At 41.2% G+C, this 22180-nt stretch overlaps 3 protein-coding genes across 4 annotated transcripts; 2 read left to right on the forward strand and 1 right to left on the reverse strand.

Moving 5' to 3' along the window:
• Positions 1 to 403: 403 nt before the first annotated feature.
• Positions 404 to 15288, forward strand: vwa5b2 (von Willebrand factor A domain containing 5B2). 2 transcript variants are annotated; one of them, XM_031281161.2, is made up of 22 exons: positions 404 to 587; positions 2670 to 2839; positions 3638 to 3853; positions 4804 to 5029; positions 5159 to 5316; positions 6082 to 6213; positions 6304 to 6428; positions 6553 to 6729; positions 6849 to 6959; positions 7620 to 7822; positions 8909 to 9023; positions 9564 to 9749; positions 9891 to 10107; positions 10208 to 10545; positions 10977 to 11214; positions 11299 to 11652; positions 11737 to 11874; positions 12399 to 12527; positions 12601 to 12651; positions 13061 to 13172; positions 13365 to 13488; positions 14105 to 15288. In XM_031281161.2, the coding sequence occupies exons 2-22, from the start codon at positions 2701 to 2703 to the stop codon at positions 14858 to 14860; spliced, it is 4245 nt and encodes a 1414-aa protein (XP_031137021.2). In that variant the 5' UTR covers positions 404 to 587; positions 2670 to 2700; the 3' UTR covers positions 14861 to 15288. The 2 variants fall into 2 exon arrangements, with proteins under 2 accessions (XP_031137021.2, XP_035861156.1); XM_036005263.1 differs by lacking the exon at positions 12601 to 12651.
• A 98-nt stretch (positions 15289 to 15386) lies between these two features.
• alg3 (ALG3 alpha-1,3- mannosyltransferase) lies at positions 15387 to 19705 on the reverse strand. Its single transcript, XM_031281162.1, has 9 exons — positions 19429 to 19705; positions 18549 to 18648; positions 18304 to 18451; positions 18035 to 18195; positions 17746 to 17866; positions 17420 to 17625; positions 17138 to 17214; positions 16807 to 16951; positions 15387 to 16424 (listed from the first exon to the last, which is right to left on the reverse strand). The coding sequence occupies exons 1-9, from the start codon at positions 19688 to 19690 to the stop codon at positions 16244 to 16246; spliced, it is 1401 nt and encodes a 466-aa protein (XP_031137022.1). The 5' UTR covers positions 19691 to 19705; the 3' UTR covers positions 15387 to 16243.
• On the forward strand, positions 19636 to 22128 carry mul1a (mitochondrial E3 ubiquitin protein ligase 1a). The gene is given in 6 exon segments (XM_031281163.2): positions 19636 to 19736; positions 19738 to 19761; positions 20375 to 20519; positions 21083 to 21170; positions 21280 to 21400; positions 21861 to 22128. Coding segments are annotated over 6 exon segments (708 nt in total). The 5' UTR covers positions 19636 to 19650; the 3' UTR covers positions 22105 to 22128.
• The last annotated feature ends 52 nt before the right edge of the window (positions 22129 to 22180 follow it).

Here is a 22180-nt window from a genome sequence, read left to right on the forward strand (position 1 = left end):
ACCTACAGTTGTGTGTTAGATTGTGACTGAACAGCAGGTTAAGGATCATAGTTTCTGATCAGCTCTGTGGTTGAGGTCACAGCAGGTAAGCAGATGACATTTCCCTTAACAGGAAATGTAGGTTAGAGCAGAGCTGCGTGTTGGTGATTAATTACAGCAGTGAGAATTCCAGGTCTTCTGAAAGGGACATTTTAATTCATACATAAACTGATTGCCCGGTACTGAAAGTACATTTTATATACTGTAGTTACTCCAGATTTTGACTTTTGTCTCATAGTAGGTTATACAAGCAATAACCGTTTAGTGCATACAAATGATATTCATATTCATATCATACTGTTTTGTACTATATTTGACTTTACTCTGTGAACTGAATGGTTTCCTTATAGGGCAACTGGTGGATTTGTGGACCGAGAGAAAGAAAGAGAGAGAGAGGGAAAGAGAGAGAGAGAGGAAGAGAAGAGAGCAGTATCTGCTACCAGGAAAACTCCTACCTTTGAATCACTGGGAAACCTGCGAGCAGATGGTGGAGTGATGCAGACACTGGATACAGAGACCGATTATCAGACACTGCACTAAACAGTACAGTAAGTGTTCCTTGATGATTAATTTGCTTGTTATCTGGAGCTTGTAACTGCCATAAGGGGACTGCAGTATCGCCGAGAGCCAACTCTTGGTCAGCTACAGTATGCTACTGCAAACACCCAGACAGAATAATTAAACCTCACATAATGTAGAATTTTTACATTGTAAGATTTGGATTTACTTAGAACACTTTATTTTACAAGATAACAGTTGCTATAGCTACTTGCCAAATGTGTTACTGGATGTAATATTTTTTTTGGTAAATATTTGCATTTGAGTTTCAAGGTTAGTATGTGCTGCATGTATGTACTGTTTACATAATTTATTCGGTACCATGTGTTTATATACCCTTTCATTAAAACCACACACCAACTCATAATATGTATACGTCATTATCTGGTTTTTCCCCACTGATAAAGCTGACCGGACTGTCAGGCTTATTTATCAGCTTTGCCACAGCTCTGACTCTCAGCAGTCTACAGACTTATTTTTGTGTGTAATGTGACAGCATCAGTTTGTCCTACTTTAACAAACCGGGCATTTATTGTTTGCCTGTTATGAGCTGAGAGCACGGTAGCCAGATGGAGGCTGTTGATCTTGTTAGAAAGGTAGATGTGAAAAAACCATTACCTGGACCACAGCAAACACACACGCGCACAACTGCACACACACACACACACACACACACACACACACACACACACACACACAGAGTTTTGTGCAGTCTACCATTCGCTAAACTGTAATCTGCACACTGGTCTCTGCACCTGCTGCACTGCTGCACTTAAAGTTATTAAGTGGTCAGTCATGAAGAATTGCTTACACCTTGAGTCATATAAATGGAAACTCTGAGGAATTGGGATTAGTTGGTGGTGTGTTACTGAAAAGATATTTCTATTATTGTAGACATGATTATAGAATATTAGCAGGTAAAGTTATATTTGTCCATGTTGCAAAAGAGCTGTGAGCAAATCATTGAGGAAGTAGTTAGAATGGTCATTCTACTCTGTTGCATAAAATGTTCAGCTGTTAAGTCATAAACTCAGTTTAGGCTTTTATAAATTGGGGGTATGATATAAGCAGGGACACTTAAGGTTGCAGGGGGTACCATATGGTAAAAAGTTTACCCAAAGATTGTGTGTTTCTGTATGAGGAGTTTTATGGCAGGAAATAGTAAAGATGCATGTTCAGGCGTTTGGTCAAAAAGGTCATGACGGGGAGAGAGGAGTTGCCATCCTGGGGTGTATGAAGCATCCCCCACATGCTGAGGACACAGAGCAAGGACTACACCCAGAGAGAATTAAAAGGAGTGGAACTTTGTAACTATTGCGCATAACTGGGAGGCACAGGGAGGTGTCAGTTGTGTAACCCGCATGTAGGCCTGAAAATGCTGTTACTAAAGAAGTGTTGACTTTATTCTATCGTCTCAGTAATTTATTTCAGTCCACTGGTTAAGTGATCATCAAAACGAATACGCTTAAGAGGGATGGTTTAGAGTTTAGAGTGTAAGGCAATTGGAATCAGAATCTGGGGCCTAAGTGCCTGGGGATTCCAGGTCATATTTTATCCCTCTTCATTACCAAGTTTCTGTTAAAAAGAAGAAGAGTATGGACTACCATCTCTTACTATCCAAGTCCTTGCAGTTAGCTAAGCGTGCCGTTAAGTAAGAGTGAGACAGTAGTCATACATTTACATGGATTTGCATACAGGTTGGCCACTGATTATGTGATAGGCGTGATGCATAGTGTAGTATACTGACCTGCAACGTTAATGATTAACCAAGCCTCTTACACTTAAACCATCACAGTTGGTTGCTAGGAGCCTGAGGAGAGGAGATAGCTTGGTTACATGTCTAAGAGCTGATATGTTGTACATAAATAGATATCTGGCAGTCATATAGAATATACATAGAAACATTTGAAACCAGTAGACAGTTTAGATGTTTTTAATCAATGCAGCAAAAATCTGATCTGATCACTGTGATTGCTCTATAAATGGAAAATGAGAGAATTTAAATGCACACTCACATATCCTCTTCCTGACTGCCCACACCATTTCACTTACCTGCGTTTTCATGCATCCAGCACAACAGAGGCGTGTTGCTGCCTGGAAAAGATGGTGGGACTGAGAAACTGCTCTACATGGGAACCATTGCTACTCAAGGCCTCCTGCATCAAGTCCTGTGCCAACGGCTGCTCCCTGGGCATCACTGCACACCTTACCTACGCTAATGCTGACATAGAGTCTGTAGAAGGTGAGTACACTCTTAGCATCAGTAATAAACTGTATTTTGACTCCAGAAGAAGTACACAAGATTGTTCCGAGTTGGAAGAAAAATAAGTAGACAGCCTACTTTACTCAAGCCTCAAAACAGCAAATAACAGCTCAATATTTCTAGCAGCCAGCTCAATTTTTTTCTAATATACTGCAATGTTTCTCAGTTAAAGGACGAGATAAATATTGGTTGAAATGGACTGAACTTAGATTTATCATCATAAAATGTTGTGATGTCTGGTTTTAGTATAAGACATCATGAGACATGGATTTAATGTGGGCTTAGCATTAGTGGCTTTATTGAGACATACAATTGGGTGTTGTCGGCGTAGCAGTAACAAAATTCATCAAAAACAAATTTTGTGACTCAGAGAAAAAATATGCTGTAAACAGAAAACAGTTGAGGGATAAGGATTGACCCTTGAGGAACACCACAGATATTTTGAACTGTAGATGAAGATCTGTCTCCTTCAACAACAAAAGTTGCATTGTAGAAGTAATAACACTTTTTAAATTAAGCGCAAAGCACCTTAAGTCAATCTATGCTTCAAAGTTACAAGTCCAATAAATAAGTCCAACAGTACCAAAATCGTTCAGTCTCAGGAACTTTCTGAGGAGGACAGTCTGATATAGGACAAATAGCAAGGAAAACTCATCAGTGATTTGAAAACAAACTTTAAATGTTAAGGTGTGTAAACTTTGTAGTGTAATTGCTTTCTAAATTGATGCAAAAGTCTGAAATCATTGTTTGTTTGTCAAACATTTTTTGGTCATCTAGGTGTGTTTGTGTACCCTCTCGGGGAAAAGGAGGTTGTGGTGGGCTTTGAGGCAGTGATTGCAGGTCGGTTGATGGGGGTCCAGATCCAGAGCCGAGGGAAGCTGAAGGACTGCTGTTTGGATTGCTGCCCTGGATCTTGTCTTCAAGGCCACTGTGGGAATGGCCGGGAGTGGGGCTGCTGTGGGAGCTCCAGCCTCGACATGCAATGCACCAACGGTGAGGAGGGGAGGAGACTTCCTGTATTTTACTTAAAGATAAAAATGGTCATTTGTACTATAATGTAGTGTGTCTCGTTGTGGCTCACTGCTGTAATGATCTGGTTTCTGCATGAATACAAATATGGCCACAGTAAGTCCCTTCTCTGTCTTGTTTTAGCCTCTGTGAGGATAGACCAAGGACAGACAAGGAGGGAGGCAAATAGATTTGGCTGCCTGCCTAATGGTGAAATGGCGTTTACTTAGTACAAACATAAATCAACTTGAAGTGTGTAGTATTTTATTGGAAACGGTGATATCATGTGCACAGAATAATTTCTCTTAATACAGCCAACACCACACAAATTCAAGTAACCTTTTGCAGACTTTAGATTATTTTGATTTCAATGATGAATGATTTTATATTTGGGACTGTACAAAAATGATTAGGGGTTCAGAAAAGCAGGTTAGGTTTTTTATTTATTAGTTTTTTTTATTGAAGGGAGGGTAGTCAAAAACATTTGGCGAGCAGCGTAGGGTCCTTTTAACTTTTCTTATCCCAGATTTACATTTTATTTCATTTATCTCTGGTGGGATTCATTTGATAAAAGATCCATGTCAGTGAGAACTGGACTTTAATTTACATAGTAAAGTAATTAACAAGGTAATTAATGCGATTTTTGGTATTTAACAGTGTGCTTTTTAGAAGAGCCGCCTGTAGCAAATGCCTTTTGATATTTTGATTATGATATGTTTTGTTGATGTGTTTGCCATACATTTATTATTTTTGAGATATTGGGAGAGAGCATTACAGTGTCAAGAAGAGGATCCAAAAAATATTGATAACGGGAGGGCCTTGTTATTCTTTTTTATAAAATCAAAGATGAGATCCAGCTGTCCCTCCCCATCCCAGTCCACTATGTCTGTTTGAATTGTTGTATGATGTGAGTAACTGCTGTATTTCTGCTTTAGGACATCTCATCCTGGATGAAGACCTTGAAAGATCCACCTTCATTGTGGGTACAGGCGTCATTGGCCCAATGGACATAGTGTCCGTTATCATAAGCACCACACTAGAACTCCCCACATTAGAAAATGGAGCAATCCGCATCGTCTACCCCACATTGCTTACTCCGATCGTCACTGGCCAGATGACTCCAAGCAAGAGTGAAAATGGGGGGAAATCTGAAGAAACTGGGTATTCATGTCGCAAACAACTGTGGCAACACTATTTTACCAAACATTGTGCAGTACATCTCAATGAATTACATGTAACTGACTGCTGTATTTTGTTTTCCTAAATACTCTACTTTTCACTCCTCCTCAGACCAACCAGCTGTTTCGGTGCCACCTCAGGAAAACAAGACCGGGCCCTAGACTCGGAGCAGCAGTGTGCCCATGCCATCTTCACCAATCCAGCTGCCAACCTGGCACCTTATGAACTCAACTTTCAGCTTTTGGTCAGAGGGGCCTGCCTACTGGCCGGTACTGCCTTTCTTCTCAAATATTTTTGATTCAGTGGTTCTTGACTCAGTCATTGTGAAATATTGGAATAGTGGGCAATCTTATTACACATAAAATGAATGGGTTTACAGAGAGGGCCTGAATCCAAACACAGCCAGAACACAAAATCCAAAGGATATAGACAGAGGACTTAATCTCCCCTACTGGTGTGTGCTGTAGAAATAGAAAAGCACACTTAAATGAATATGTAATATGCATGACTGGTGTTTATATATCTTAAATTTAAAAAAGGAATCATTACTTATCAAAAACACATTAAAGCCATAGTGTGCAAGTATTTTATATTAATGAACGTCCGTTACATTCAACCCATTGTCAAATGAGTTGATACAAAGATTATTAAGCCTATCAGCTCCACAAAACTCTCTCTGGATTTCTCAGTATGGCTATGTTTACAAAATGGTGTAATCTTTCACACACAGCAGCTTGAGTGAGAAAGGACAACAGCAATGTTCAGCTTTGGAGACGAAGAGGACATAAAAATTACATGATAATTACCCCTTCTGAAGAGTCCATCATGTCCTCTTTGATTTGACTGGGTAAATCCTACTAGCAACTGCATAGAGGAGGGGTGGTGCGCGATCACTGAAGGCTTGTGTCATGCGGATGCGCTGACAGTGTTGTTGTCATTACTTAGAATTCCTCATGGGTGCGTCAGAAACCACGCACTATAGCTTTAAAACCTATGATTTGCCAGTCTTTATTTCTTCCTAAACTGATTTGTAGGACTGGAGAGCCCCACTCACGCTCTCAGGGCAGATGCAGACCCCAGTGCCCAAAGTGCCTCTGCAACCTACATCACCCTGGCACAGGAGCATCCATATGACAGACACATAGAGATCATTCTGCACCTCAGTGGTGAGCAGTTGAAAACTGTCCCTATTTTTTTCTTTCTTTCTTTGTTATGTCAGTTTTTCCAACAGATATTTCCTATTACCTCTTTCACAGAACCTCACAGCCCATTGGTCATATTAGAGAGAGGCAGGCTGTCATTTAGCCAGTATGAACAGCAGATCTGTTCCCGCCGTGATTTCATTCGCTACACTCGAAAAGATTCAGAACCTGAGAGGAAGGTTGGTAGTTACTCACTCTGCTTTGCTCTCTTTATTTGCCTTTTAAATCTTACATGTGTCCCAATTCATGTACCTGGACTGTGTTACTGCGTAAAACCATGCTGATGTTCCACTTGGCCTGCAGCTGGAGTTTGTGAGGAAGCGACACCACAAGGACATTCTGAGCAGCCCCGTCTTGATGCTCAATTTCTGTCCGAACTTGCTGCGAGAACCTCTGGAGCTGCACAAAGCCACCAGAGAACTGCTGTTCCTTGTCGATCGCAGTGGCAGCATGAGTGGTGCAAACATCCATCGAGTGAAGGTGAGCTGCAGGCAGGATGAAAACATACGAATGCATGAAACTAACTAAAGTTTAGTTATTAGATTTAGGCACATACATTGATCTGGCCCATGCCTGTCTGCCCCTTCTTGTTTCCACAGGATGCCATGGTGGTTGCATTGAAGAGTCTCCCTTCTGGCACAGTGCTCAACATTGTGGGCTTCGGCACCACCATCAAGCCTCTGTTCACCTCCAGCAAGCTCTGCACTGATGTTAGTTTTACTCAATAACCTTGCTTTAATTAGACATTCATCTGAATCTGTCTTGTTAATTACGTTTTTAAGTAAAACAAATCATATATTATTCTTAATTACATATACATTATTTTCAGTGAAATACAATACATGGAGCATTTGGATCATGTTTCCTGAAAGCAGATGTTTTTCGACCACATAGGACTATCTGTTCCATTTTCTCTACTCTCTAATCAGGCAATAGGTCAGTTCCTTGGGTTGCCTTAGTAGCAGAGTATCAGGTTTTATCCAGACCAGGGGCTGCAAGGACTAACAGTCTTCGCACATACTACCGACCATATGGTGACCTTTCATGCATTTTGCACAAGATGTCCTTCCATCTCCTCTCCTGTCAGGCATGTTTGTCCACAGTGTGAGTTGAAGTGGTTTTAAGGCAGGTGCTAATGTGTGTATGTTTGCTCTCTCTTTATTAGAGATGTGCCGATTCAATTCTTTGCCACCCTTACAGGGTAATTGGGGAATCTGATATCAGACTGTGAATTTATCTCGACAATGTAGGTGATGTTTGCACAGGCAACTTCATGCAGTTCGACAGGTGTTGTTGTTTGATGCTCACTTCTCCCACCTTTACTCTCTGATAACATCTTTCCTTTTATTTGTCCCTGCGTATGCATACAGGTCACTCTGATGCAGGCATACGAGTACGTCCAGAGGATGAGAGCCGACATGCGAGGCACCAACCTTTTGGGGGCGCTGTCCTGGATGTACCAGCAGCCCATGCAACGTTCATATCCTCGCCAGGTCTTCATCATCACAGATGGATCCATCAGCAATGTGGCTAAAGTGCTGGAGCTGGTCCGCAGAAACACATGCGCTGGCAGGTACTGAACTAAAACTTAACTGCCAATCAGATGTTTAACCCATGGGAATCATGTGTGAAGAATTGTACATAGAGGTATCAAGTGGACATCCAATATGAGGCAAAAACGCTAACAAAGATTGAATCTATGGCTATTGTGTGATAGGACATTAAATCACTGTGGGTGACAAGGAAGCCGATAGGAATGGAGTGCAGTGAGTGCAGGCAGAATGAGGTGATAAAAATGACAGAGACACCATGTGGGGGAGGAAAGAGAGGAAGAGAGGGGACAATGCAAACAGCGATCTTGAAGAACTGAGACCAAAGCACTGCGAAAGAAAGAAAAGAAAGGGCTGAGGTATTTTTCTGTCCCGCCCAGTAATCCCGTTAAGTGCTCTTCTCTGCAGTAAGAGTCACGCCCCTCTGGTTTTCCTTGGGCCCTTCAGCAATGCACAAAACAAATTTATCTTTCATTAGTATTCTCCTGCTGGACTGACTTTCTACACTGTATTTTGGATGTCCCTTTGCACACTATGTGAATATTTCTTTGTTCCCAATACATCTCAGTTCAGTGAATGTTAATTACATTCCAGTCTAACTCTAACTAACTAACTAATATCTGTATTCATAGTCCTAAAAAATAGGTATTGTATTTATATAATTTTGGTAGTGCTAACAGTATCTAACCAAGCAGACAGACTTGCTGTTTTAAAAGACAGCACACAAGCAAGATTTCAGTCTTTTCAATTATTCTGTCCCCTGCTCTTTTCAAACTCTCAATTAGCCAAATGGCTTGTGATCCCTCTGTGTGCCCAAATAACAGCTCTGTCTGTTTGATGACTCCAGATTTTCTCTTTCCTTAGACACATGTAAGCCTCTGTATGCCATTAGGGTTTCAAAAATATATACTTACGTAAGTCTGATTTGTTGCAAGAGGCTAGTAGTTAATTTGTTCAGATGGGAAAACCAGGTGACAGAACACATTGCACGTATATGTACCACTCTGTAATAGTAGAAAGTGAAGACAATTCTCACATAATAATTGTGGTATGATAATTTAATTTTCTCAGGGGATGTGGTAAAAATGTAATACTGTATCTCTTTGCAGATGCTTTGGCCTGGGCCTTGGTCCCCGAGCCTGCAGGAGACTCCTGCAGGGCGTTGCCAAACTGACAGGAGGGACTACAGAGTTCTTGGATGATGAAGAGAGACTCCAGCCCAAGGTCAGCAGCACTGCAACACTGCCACCTATTGGAGAAAATATCAATTGCAGAACAATTATAAGCATGATCTCACTTTCTTACGAGATAAATACATATAGCTTTAGTTCTTCACATTTGCATATCACAAGCCATTAGCAGTGGTGACAAGTACCCTTACTCAAGTAAAATGTTCTACTTGAGCATTTTCTTTTTATGTCAGATTTATCTTGTGATCCACGGGACTAACTAACTGTATATAAAGCAGTTAAAACCAGTTCCACCTCGACCAGCTACAGCATTAAAATACTACTTTTAGTACACTGATGAATCAGTATTAATAACGTAATATCACAGGGGCAATTTCAGTACATTTAGCTAATAATACTTCTGTACTTTTACTTGATTAAGATTTTGAATGCTAGACTGGAGTATTTTTACATGAATGTATTGGTACTTTTACTTAAGGAAAGAATCTGACAACTTCTTCCACCACTATTCAGTTGTAAAAGTTAATTGTAAAGCCTTGAATTTAGAAATATTGTGATCAATCTATCTCCTCAGTTAATAAAGTCTCTGAAAAAGGCCTTTGAACCTGTGCTGACTGACGTACGGATTGACTGGTATCTGCCAGAAAACATGGAGGCTTTTCTATCACCCAATGAAATCCCTCCGCTCTACCCTGGAAATCGTCTAATTGGATATTGCACTCTATACGATATGACGAATCTCAAAGCAAAAAAGACAGAGGTATACATCACTACATTCTTTAAAAGTACATCTGTCTGTGTGTGTGTGTGTGTGTGTGTGTGTGTGTGTGTGTGTGTGTGTGTGTGTGTGTGTGTGTGCGCGCACATAGAAAAACAGATCTCTAATCTAACTACTTTATAGTCTCAAGGACGGGGCTATAAAGGTGTACATCGTGGCTCCACGGGTTCAGTTTTTGGACAATCAAATGATGAGCTTTCACCTCCCCCTGCGTCCGAGTTAATGCCTGTGGTGACGTGTGCAGATGGCACTGACTTGGAGAAGGCACTGAGGGAGATTTCCAGAGAAATCTCCTCTGAGTTCTCCTGTGCCAGAAACACAGATCTCGGAACCAGCCCAGGTCAGTCACTCATCAATGTGTCTTGTAGTGAATAGATATATAAATCAAGACCGGACACCTCATACTGTAGTGGTTAACGTTGGGATTTTATCCACTTTAGATGTGGAGCTAGACTGGTCCAGTGATGTGATGAGGAGGATCCAGGAGAGATCTTATATCCAGGAGCAGTATGTCCTTACTCGCTGCTCCCTCAGTAGTGAGTGGAGTCTACAAACACAGTCCCACTCACACGTACACACCTCGTCCAACTCTGACTCTGCAGGCGGGGTCTTTCTGCCCGACCCTCACTCCACTGGTTTAGTGCTGGATACAGGGTCTCTGCCCCAAGGTCTTGAAAAGATGGCCACTCCAGAACAGAGATCATCACTGTCTCGCTGGGCAGACTCTGCATGGCAGCGAAACCTCTCAGTGGAAGCCCCTGATAATCGGGCAGAAAAGGTACGATTGATTGTAAGTGATTCACCTAAAAGCAGTTTTCTGTAGTGCTGTAAGTTATTGGCAAAACATGACATGAAAACATACTTTTACCACAATTCTTTTCTCTCTCTACCCACTACTTTGTGACAAATCTTAATCAAATCTTGATCAAATGAATTAATTTATCCACCAACAAAGTAAACCAGAATATAATAAAGCCAGAATATGTTGTGTTTTGCTTTCTAGCTCTTACTTGAGGGTTATTGAAAGGTGTTCTGAAAAAGATTGTACATCCCTAACCAATGTAGTACTTGAGGAAAAGTACTGTAGGCACACCACAGAAGTACTGCAATGTACAACGTGTCACAAATAGATACTGTACAAACAGATAACCCTCACAGCAGTCTAACCAACTTTTTGAACCTGTTTGATTTCCCCTCTTACACAACCAGAGTGGGCGTCTGGATGGAGGTGAGGAGTCTCATAGGAGGCACAAATCACTGGCCCACTCAACCATGGCAGCAAGGAGTTTCTCGTCACCCCAGGGTGAGCTGGAGATGCATCGCCTGAGGAGAGCTCTGGAAAGGGTCTCCTTCGACCAAACGCTGGGAGGGAGGCTGGACGAAAGCGATGGGGAGACAAAGCCCCCATCAGGAAGCACACTGTCCCGCAGAAGCCTTACTGACTCCAGTAAGCTATAGTACTTAGAACAGCAGCCTTCCTATTTCACCTCCAACACATTTTTATCTCTCTCTTTCTCACTCTGACCCTCAGATGGACTCCTGTTCCCCGCCTCCCCTCTGGACTGGGACAGCTTCACAGACCCAGAGTACCTCTTTACTGCTGTTGCACCAGAGGACCCTCCACCAGGTCAGTGCCGTTCGCTCATTCACGGCCTGCTGAGCGGCAGACCTGTGTCCTGGGAGGTCACTGTGGACCTGGGGCACCTCTGGACCCCTGACGGCCAAGAGACACCAGGAGTTGAGGGATGTGGAGGAGGAGGTAAAGGAGGAGGGGAGGAAGGAAAAGGAAAGGGACCGTGGGAGGAGATCATTCACCAACTGACTGCTCGCTCAGTTATCAGGGACTTTGAGAAAATGGCAGAGAAGGAGAGCGACATTGGACATGGTGAGGCTAAACTACTTCAAACGTTTATCTCACATTATCTTAAGTGATACGGTATACGTATTGTCTACACTTACTTTTTTTCAGGTTCAGCTAAGCGATACCGCATGAAGGCTATCCAGACCAGTAAGCATTGTAACATCATCTGCATGTACACAGCCTTCACTACCACTGATAGCAACCCCAACAAAGGCTTGCCAGACAGCACGGAGATCCAAAACACAGGTGTGGCTTACTACCAACTCACACACACTCAGACAAAAATTATTTCATATATTTTAGAAAGGCACATTCATTTTACACGAGTACTATCCAGCCTGTGAAAATAATTGTATAATGTCAGACAAAATAAGTTGAGAATAAGAAAGATGTTGGCATTCACTCTTGCTTAGTTTTTACAATTCTTTTTTAATCTGTTCCTTGCGATTCCCCTATCTTAATGATATAATAATAATAATAATAATAATAATAATAATAATAATAATAATAATAATAATAATAATGCTAAATCACTGGAGTGCACCTTTAATATTTATTTTATTGGGGACAAGTACATACTGTAGTTTAACCAGCACCATATAAACAATATCATTTATAGTTAGTTAGTTTGCCATGCCGGTTCTTACAATGTGTTATGAGGAACATACGGATTTAATTTCATTTACTAAGATATCGGTACAGGGATGTGGACCAGTTTTGTATTTATGGTGTGTGTGTGTGTGTGTGTGTGTGTGTGTGTGTGTGTGTAGGGTTCCATTTGGGGAACAAGCGGAGTTCCCAGTCAGGTAGTCGCAGACAGAGGGCGTATTCTGTTGGTTTGGGCAGACGGCGCACCAGCAGAGACAGTGAAGAGATCGAGGAGACCTGGAACTCTACAGGTAGACAGAATGATACCAGCACCCATTTCTGTTGTCAAGACTTTAGGTCATCAACAATCTTTGTATCTCTCAGACAGAGATGACACCCCTGCCTCACCCTGTAGCCTTACATCCTGGGACTCTAGTAAGTATTGTCGACTCGATCAGTGAAAACATTCTAGAGTCAGTGTAGTCTCGAGGTTAAAGGCGTCTGACCAGAAAGCCAGTTCAAAACTTAAGGTGAGTCTGTATTGAAGGAGAAAAATCTGAACTGCTCTCCCCTGACTTGATTTTGCACATAAGCAACCCCTGAGGTTCAATTCACCAAAATTACGAGAGGAAAAAAGATGTCTGCCTCTACTACTACAAAATACACCGTAAAACATTTTTCCCTCTAAAAAAAAGGGACTATGTTTTGGGCAGAAAATTAATTTACAGCAAGAACAATTTGTTCTATGTCATGTAAAGGGTGAAGTGAGCCATTGAACACAGTCAGAAACATCACTTTATCCCTGTACTGATGACATAATACTGTTTGTTTTATTCTGTCTCAGGTATAGGGGGCAGTGCATACTCTGCTACAGCCCCAGCAATAACAGGCGCCTCATGCACTCGTTCACAGCGTTCTATAGAGAGCAAGTCAATGGAGAGCTTCTTTGGCGCCAGGTAAGACTTTTACATTAAATTATATTTCTTGTGAAGGTGGCATTACACTGTAAAGGGGACCATTGTAGCAGCGTTTGTGCTCAGGTTACTTCAGAGAGTAAGCCTCTTTTCTGTGAGGGGTGTGTATTATGTCTACATCCAAATGTATAGATATTCAAAGGCCCAAAAACCACCTTTTTTTGTAAATTCCAGATCTCCACTGGGCAGACTCAGGTCCTCTATTTCATCAGGAAAACAGGTTCCTCTCAAGTCCCACTGTCTGTCTGCAGAAAATGAGAAACAACCTGAAACGGAAGCTCCAGACTACCTGCCCCTGGTGAGCTGTGCAGGCACTTACAACATACTGTATATACTTAACTACACACAAGCATGCATGCACAATTATTATTTGTAGGGGGGGGGAAGAAAAATCGAAAATCGTATGTATCGTGATTTTCTTTGCGACGATTTTAAAAATCGATTCTTTTCCCTAGAATCAATATTTTTCATTTATTTAATTTTGCCAATGATTCACCTAAATATTTTCTGTTTATACGGTACAGCTGACAGCGACTACATCATATGCGTTTCCAGCAAAACAGAGCGAAAGCAGAAAATGCAGAAAATACATGTTATCTACTTCTTTACAAATGAAATAAATCACAGACTGACTGACACGTGATGTGCATTCTTCTTAGAAAGCAGTTAGTTTTTAGAAATGTGTCATGATATATTGTCTCTAGAAGTGTATTATTCAAGTGTACTTGTTGTTAAAGAAGGAAAAGAAAATCGCAATACTCCAAGCTATCGAATGGCAATACTTCTAGAATTTGCAATAAAAGAAAATGACAATACAAATCCAATCAGCACCTACGTATCATGAAAGAATCAAATCAGGACAAAAGCATATCGTCCCAGCCCTAATAATTTGTGTATATTTGGTGTCTAATCAGGTGCGTCTGCAACTGGCATCAGGAGCTTTTCTTCTGACAGAGATCTACTCTGACTGTGTCCAGATCCCCCTGGACCGCCTGAAGAGGGCTTCACCCTACAGCCTCCACCGCCGCAGCCTCAGCCCACCCTTCCGCTGCACATATCCCAGTGCTCCATCTTTATCCACCTCTACCAAGCCTCCCGGTGCTACCAGTAGCCACCATGTTACCTTTTCTCCTTCTTCCTGCTCCCTCGCCAAACCAACCGCTCCTCCCTTCCACCACACTCCAGACGACACTCCCCTGATGCTGGAACCACGTCGAAGACACCTGTCTGACCGAGACCCTGCCACCTCGCCCCCTGACCTCCCCAGCTCTGAGGAGGGCTCCCTGGAGTTATCTGTCGGCCCCTCTCAGAGCCAGATCCCCGGCCAGGCAGACAGTGGTCGTGGATCAGAGACAGATGTATGTGAAGGCTCTTCAATAGAGCCAGCTGACCTCCAGGGAAGCAGCCAGTTGGCTCAAGAGGACCTGGAGGGCACTAGCTGGGCCACAGCTGTGGCTCTAGCCTGGCTCGAGCACCGCTGTGCCGGCTACTTCATGGAGTGGGAGCTGATGGCAGCAAAAGCAGACTTCTGGCTGCGCGGTCAGGAGCTGCCCGAGGGAGTGGACCTGGCAGGGCTGAAGGGAGCGGCCAGACAGCTGTTCCTGCTGCTGCGCCACTGGGACGAGAACATCAAGCTCAACATGCTGTGCTATAACCCCAATAATATGTGAGACAATGATCTCTAAGGAAACTGAGCCACACCTACTGATTAGCATAATCACTTGTTACCAATGATAGTGATTCCTACTGTAAGTAGTGACACCTTTACATGGAAAAGTAAATCCTGTATTTTATCTGCAGGATCAACTAATAACATAACCTAGTGCCAAGTTCATTTTAATAAGTTGCACATGCAAATTTCTACTGATGTAAGACTTTATATGTATGTGACAGAAATACCAAGTGGCCTTTTATCATAAATCTATATATTGCTTTATGCAATCACAAGAATGTCTTGACCACCTGAATGGGCTCTTCGTAGTCTATACTGTATATAGTCAATTACTTTGCCAAGTGTATAATCACATTGAATCTGTATTGAATGGGAATGATTTTGATTATCAGGATGATTATTTGATAAACCTTACTTTAATTAATGAAATTATTGTTGGGAAAATAAAAAAATAAAACAGTGGAACTTAGACATTTGTTGTAACGTGTAACAAAACCATACATGCAAAAAGAAGAAAAAACATCAAAGTGGCATCTCTGTTTAATATAAAATGAACACTTTTGCTGTCTCAGTCTACTGCAAACTTTTCACATTACTTATGTGCTTATGAGTATAGTGAGCCACTCACAATAGAAGATGAATGAATTATGTAACAAATCAGAAAAATAGCCATGATTGTCCGCAGCTTCGTTTTACACATTTGTGTAGAATTATACTAACTACTGGAAAAGATTTTTGGCTTTGTATTGGAGAATAATGCACCTACTGTACAAGTGGAAATACCGCAGAGTATTAAAAGATATGCAATTATTTAAAGCTTTTGGTGCTGCGTTCCAAGTTCTGTATCATATTAATGATATTCCTTAATATTCTGCCTTCTTAACACAATGTACAAGATAATTTGTGCACCACTAAATTAGTTTTTGAAAATATCAGAATATCAAGCAAGGGTAAATGATTAGGCCAGTTGAAATATGGGCAGATAGAGAAATATAGCCTATGTAACAAATGCTCTCAAAACAGCATAATATTCACAATTTCATCTAGCATGCTACTCTTCCTATCATGTACTGTATCTGAAAATGAAACCTGAGAATCCATATTTTCTTTCTCTTTTTATCGCTTCAACTGCAAGGGACTACTTCATCATGTAGGTATCTGTCTGCAGACTCCACCCACACACGTTAGCTTCCTTCACTTTTAGCAGTGAGCTGAGATGAGAAGCATTAAATGGCTCCTTGTATTCACTCATAAAAAACAAGTCTATCCCAGTGACCTCCCTCTGCACCGGTGTTGTGAGGATCAAAGAGAGGTGGGTGATGGAGGCTGTTCGGCAGCTGATTAGACTAAAATACAACGTCCGGTTCAATCATGCTGTGGCTCACTGGCTTTTGTCCTTGACGGTTGTGTGTTCTTGTGTTTCTGCTGGGGCTGAAGGCAGCGGTGGAGCCAGCCACAGACACAGGAGGATGATGAGGTGACAGACGTGGAGGGCGGCTGAGCTGCTGTTAGTAGAAGGGTAGGTGTTCCATGAAAGCTCGACCAGACCCAGGATCAGGACCCTGAACACAAGGAGAAAAAATAGCCTTAAAGGGTCATTTCGGTTTTTTTTTTTAACCTACACCCTATTTTCTAGGGGTGAGGGGGGAGCGGAGCCGTATGTGTCATGATTTTTTTTTGCGACGTTTTTTTTAAAAATCAATTCTTTCCCCTAGAATGGATATTTTTGATTTATTTATTTTTACCAATGAATCACCTAAAAATGTTCTATTTATACGGTACCGCTGACGGCGACTACATCATATCTGTTTCCAACAAAACAGGCCGAAAGCAGAAAATGCAAAAAATACATGTCATGTACTTCTTTACAAATGAAATAAATGTCAGACTTACGAAACTAATCAATAAAATAACTTATAGTTTAGTATTTAGACTCCCTCTTACCTGAGCAGGTGGGCCAGCTTCTTGACTCCTCCACTCCAGAGCAGGTAAGGCAGCGTGTGGAAGTACCAGACGTAGAACTGGTAGTGCAACGAACGACTGAAGCACATGCCAATGAAGTTAGAGGTGAAGAGAATCAGCACCATCTGTGATATTCTGTTAAGGTTTGACACAAAAGCTGGTGAATACTAGGAACATCATTCATTTACGTGTTTAGCCAATTTATATTTGACACCTAGCAGTAAAAGTCATCGTGTTCCCGACAATACTAATTCGTCCTTTAAGGAACAGTATTCTGCAGATAGGAGTAGATTCAAATGGAACAAAAGGATATGATCAACAGTGTTTTTCTGAGCAGGGGTTTTCCTCTTGCTTGGCTCTTTGAGGAGTTCAAAGATGCTTTCTCCTGGCCTGGTAAGAGAGAAAATAGTTACTTATTCATACTCATGCTTCTTCTAATATCTGGAATATATAGATGAGTTCAACTACTGACTGAGCCAACGCCTGCCGTTTCGTTGAACAAAAAAGCTGGCACGACTTTAACCCCTGTTTTATTCCAGCTCATGTCAAACTATAATGCCAACAGTAACCTTGGCACAGCCAAAGTCTGTCTCACCTCTTCCAACGGCGGAGAGCAAAGAGCAGCAGGGTGAGCAGGTGGGCAGCCAGCAGGAGTAAGTGGAAGTACCGATTCAAGAAGAACCATTCTGGCAGGAAGCGCCAGTTGACCGTCCACTTAAACATAAACTGGCGGCCAAGATCAAACGCCCGGCTTATATAACCCATGGGATTCTCCAGGAGGAAAGGCAGACCCATCAAAAGCTGCAATATCAAGACAGAATCATTTAGACACGATGCTTGGCAATACTGGACAACATTGAAAAAATATGTGAGTATGCCAGTAAAACTGTGCCTGGTTTTATGTTATAAGGAATATTTTACCTGTATGCCCGCACACAGAGAAAGTTTGGGGATTGTCCTGATTAGACCAAACTCAGACAGGAGGAGGAAAAGTAGTCCCGGAGCAAAAAGGAGCACATTCATTTTCACAGACACTGCTAAACTGTCAGAAAGAGAGGAAGATTGAGTTGTAATTTCATCATGTAACGCATGGCAAAAAAACTGATATGGTGTAACTTTACAAATATACATATGACACAATACATATTTCTCCATTACATGAAAAGCCAGATGAAAATCTGCATTTTGCTGTTAAGGAGTCTATTCTTGCCTGTAAAGGCCGCAGCCCAGAGTCCAGTATCCATCCATGAAGAGGTTGACAGCTGCAAACAGCAGCATCATGGCCACTGGATCATTAAAGAGACGCAACACAAAGATGGAGTGGATCCGATAAGAAGCACAGCACACAAAGAAGAACACATAGGGAGGAACCTGGAGAAATTAGAAGAAATAAACAAATATAATTATGTCAAGGGAAATTATTATTATTACATTTTATAATGCCACATAGTAACATAGGCTTTTGTCACACAGACTGACCTTCTTAGTGCGGTTGTAAATCCTGAAGACGAGCAGCAGCGTGATGAGGTAAAAAACAGCAAAAAGGTACTGGGCCAGACGGATGTTCACCCCACGGCTGGTGATGTAGTAGAGAGCTGTAAAGATGTAGACAAAGCCAGCCGGGTACCTGCAACAACAAGGTGCTAATTCATCCTGCACTGAAAACTACATCTAACTACAGGATGGAGAGACCTACATCACCAAAAACCTTTTAAAAAACTCACACCAAGGGGCCGGTGTCTCCTTTAAGCTCGGTGTAGTCGTAGGTACCATTGATGACTCCCTCTACTTCATCCATGTAAGCTTTCCAGTCTATCTCAGTGTCTGCAATAAAGAGCATAAATTAGTGATCATGATTGATGGGGAAGGTTATCTTTGTATATCCTATTATATATGTAATGTTTCAACTGATAATAATGTAAATAACGTCTTTGTCTAATGTTATACATTATTAAAACTAAAACAAATTCCCATCACAACTTCTCTGTGTCTAAAGTTGTGTCCTATGATTATTTGACACAACAACCAAAAACCCATATCTTAAGGCTTTTGGACGGTTGGTAAGACAAACAAAGAAAACTGAAGACCTCAACTCGGCTTTGGAAGATGTTGATGGGCATGTTTCACTATTTTCTGTCATTTTATAGAATAAACACTTTATTGATCAATCAGAAAACTAACAGAAACATTAATTGATGATTGCATTATTTTTAATGGCAACTGCCACAGCCTTACATCAGACAAAGAAGTAGATTTGTCAAAATAACATGGATGACATACTAAAGTTAATGTTTGGAATATAAGTTGCGTTATCAGTGGGCAGTTCACGTTATCATCATGCCTCTACAAGTTGAGAGTATTGTCAGTAAAAATCATAACTTTAGCTGCATAAAGTTTTAGCCAGCAGTTGCTGAAAATAATGACATGTCATGTAACATTAGAAGAGAACAGACGATTGTATATGGCCATGCAAGGGCAGCAAATTCCCTTTGACAGGTGGCAGTGTAAGTTAGTATGCTAGCTAATGCTAGCTACTTAGCGTTCAGATACGTTCAAAAAATGGCAAAGCACCATAGCATGCTAACTAGCCGCGCAGCTACTTACATGCTACTTTCTGTATGACCCACACATTGATCCCGATCTCCAGGAACCACAAAACTGAAACGACCAGTAACGTGTATTCCGTCTTGAACAGGACCAAATGTTTGTCCTGCCACAGTGTGTGAAGTTTCCCCCACAGTGGGGACGGGGAACCAGGAGACTTTTTCCGCACACCTCCTGCCATCTTTGCTGCGTGTATACTGACAGAGCGGAAAGAGGCCGACAATGTCGTGCGCCGTTGTACGTCATCACGCAATGTTTTCATCACCACGTCACGTGGACAACACTGTTCAACAACCGAGTATGTCAACTTGAGAGCATTCTTTTCTCTGACAGGTAAAAAAAACAGATTTATTATTAATCGTACTTGACAATTAAGACATATATATTTGTATACATTAATTATAGTTGTTCACAAAGTTAGCTAACGCTAATGTTGTTAAAGAAAAACGTTTAGAGGTCACTGCTGGTTCCCCTGCTGCCTAAACAACGTTAGCTGGCTAGCAGCTAACTTCCAACGTTAGCTAACTCATATTTTAAAGAAAATAATCTCACTGAAATAGGTTATGTGGCACGCTGACAGGATAGAAAATTGGCTTTCAGTATATTGTTACACATTTTGTATGGCGATATTAACAAAGCCAGAATAATCATTACATTATCCAACGTACATTCGAGTCGCAAAACTAAGCATCCGATTTTTCATAAAAAACAAATGACCGGCAGACAACTTCATCTGCAGCTTACCCACTCCATACACAACATACACAATGTACAAAACTCTGAAAGCACAATAAAGTGCTGTCAGTTTAGTAGAATTATACAGCACTGAGATGACGCTTTTTTTTTTAAATAGGCACAGCAAAATGCACTTGTTTTGTCATTATTGATATAAAGAAAACACGACAGTTGATTTGTTGACCTTGTTACATATCATGTGTTTGTGCAGGTCTGCAGTGACAGGAGACTCAGAGAGAATGGATGGATTTCCTGTGAAGATGACAGAGGCAGTGTGTCTTGGGGCCAGCCTTACCCTCTCAGGCATCTGCTACTATCTCTATAGGAAGAGCCGGACAACACTAGATAAACTGGATGTTAGTTGAGATTCATGTGCAAGTAACATAATATGACATAACTTTACATTGTTATATTTTGGAATTTCTCATTTTCTGTTTTCTTTTTTTTTTTTTTAATGCTGTCTAAGCCATTGAAAGGAGCAGGATTAGTTATGCAACCATGTAAACAATCTTCAGCTTTCACATACTGCTGGAAATCCTCTTTACGTGTGTTTACAGCAGAGGCCAATCTTTTAGTCCAGTTGTTTTCAAACTATTGGGCTTGTGACTGAAGCAGTGTCTACTTGCAACCCCTTGTCACAAGTTACATGAGTGTTTCTATTATTTTTTTAGAGGACTGAAGAAGTAGACCATGCAAAAGTTCAGAAGGAAAAAGCAAAAGCTGGAGAACAGTAACATAAATAAGCTGGATTTTATGTGGCAGAAACACTTTTTTTTTCTTTTTCTTTCCCATCTTGTGAACCCTTAGGTGACAGTTACAGTATGCTGTGCACTGTGCAGTATTGTAAAACCTGAAGGCTGTCTGCAGTACTACTGTATGTATACAGCATATACAAACAGTCTGTGTCTCGTGTTGTCAGGATGCTCCACACTTCACCATAGATGGAAAACTCAAAGACATTTTGAAAGTTACTCCAGGAGCGTGTCTACAGTATGCTGTCATTGAAGGTAAACAGCATCTCACTGTGTCTGATACAGGCAAGATCTGAAAGCATGTTATTTTTTTTTCACTAAAAAATGGGTATGTCATTTTCTATCGTGTGTATATATACTGTAGGTGCTGTGCACCCAGTAGGCGAGCCTCTGACAAGTCCCTTCCAAAAAGACTTTGTCGGGGTGTTGCAGAAATTCATGTTGAGAGAACACAGGCTGGTGTGGAATGGGCTTTCACGCACTTGGTGAGAACTCTATCAAGACAATAATACAGTGTAGCATTATGATAAGATAAGATATACCATTATTGATTCCCAGCAGGGGGGAATCGGTTGTTGTAGCAGTATAACAGAAACATTAGAGATAAATACAGATAAGTATAGAAAGTAACAGATATAAATAAATAAGAGTTACATGAACTAAAGTAGAATAGGCTGACTGGGCTTTAGACCCTTTCAGACTTCAACTTTCAAACTTCCACAAAGCAGTTTGTAATGCAGGCTTTCTGTTAGCCCAGTGTGAGATTATTCAATGTGAAAAATATTCAATTATGTCACTAGTTTTCTCAGGTGTTTTGTATATTTATGTATACATAAAACAATGAGGCGAACCCCAAAGTTTCAATATACCGTATATGATATTTTGTCTTTGTCATCATATCTGTGGACTAAAAAGACCCGTTGTTCCTCCCTTTACCTGTTGCAGGACGGACAGTGAACGAGTCTTGCACCAAAGAGTGAATGCAGTGCCCTTTGTGTTAGTGGGATCAAATGAGACCGCAGTCAAAGTCCTGTGCCCTCTGCAGGCCTCTGGAGTGCACATGGAGACTACCCATGAGAAGTTCCACCAGGTCAACTACGGCTTGGGTGACATCATAGGACAATACCTCAGTGGGGAGAAGCTTAAAGGGCAACTGGAGACCGAGGAAATGCTCAAAGTCAGTTTTTAGATGAGAAACTAATGTTAACTTCTATAGCTCTATAATTATAACATCATAAACATATACATTTATTGTTATTACTGTT

The sequence above is a fragment of the Sander lucioperca genome, chromosome 9 (genome assembly GCF_008315115.2).
Source record: "Sander lucioperca isolate FBNREF2018 chromosome 9, SLUC_FBN_1.2, whole genome shotgun sequence".
Taxonomy (NCBI): Eukaryota; Metazoa; Chordata; class Actinopteri; order Perciformes; family Percidae; genus Sander; species Sander lucioperca.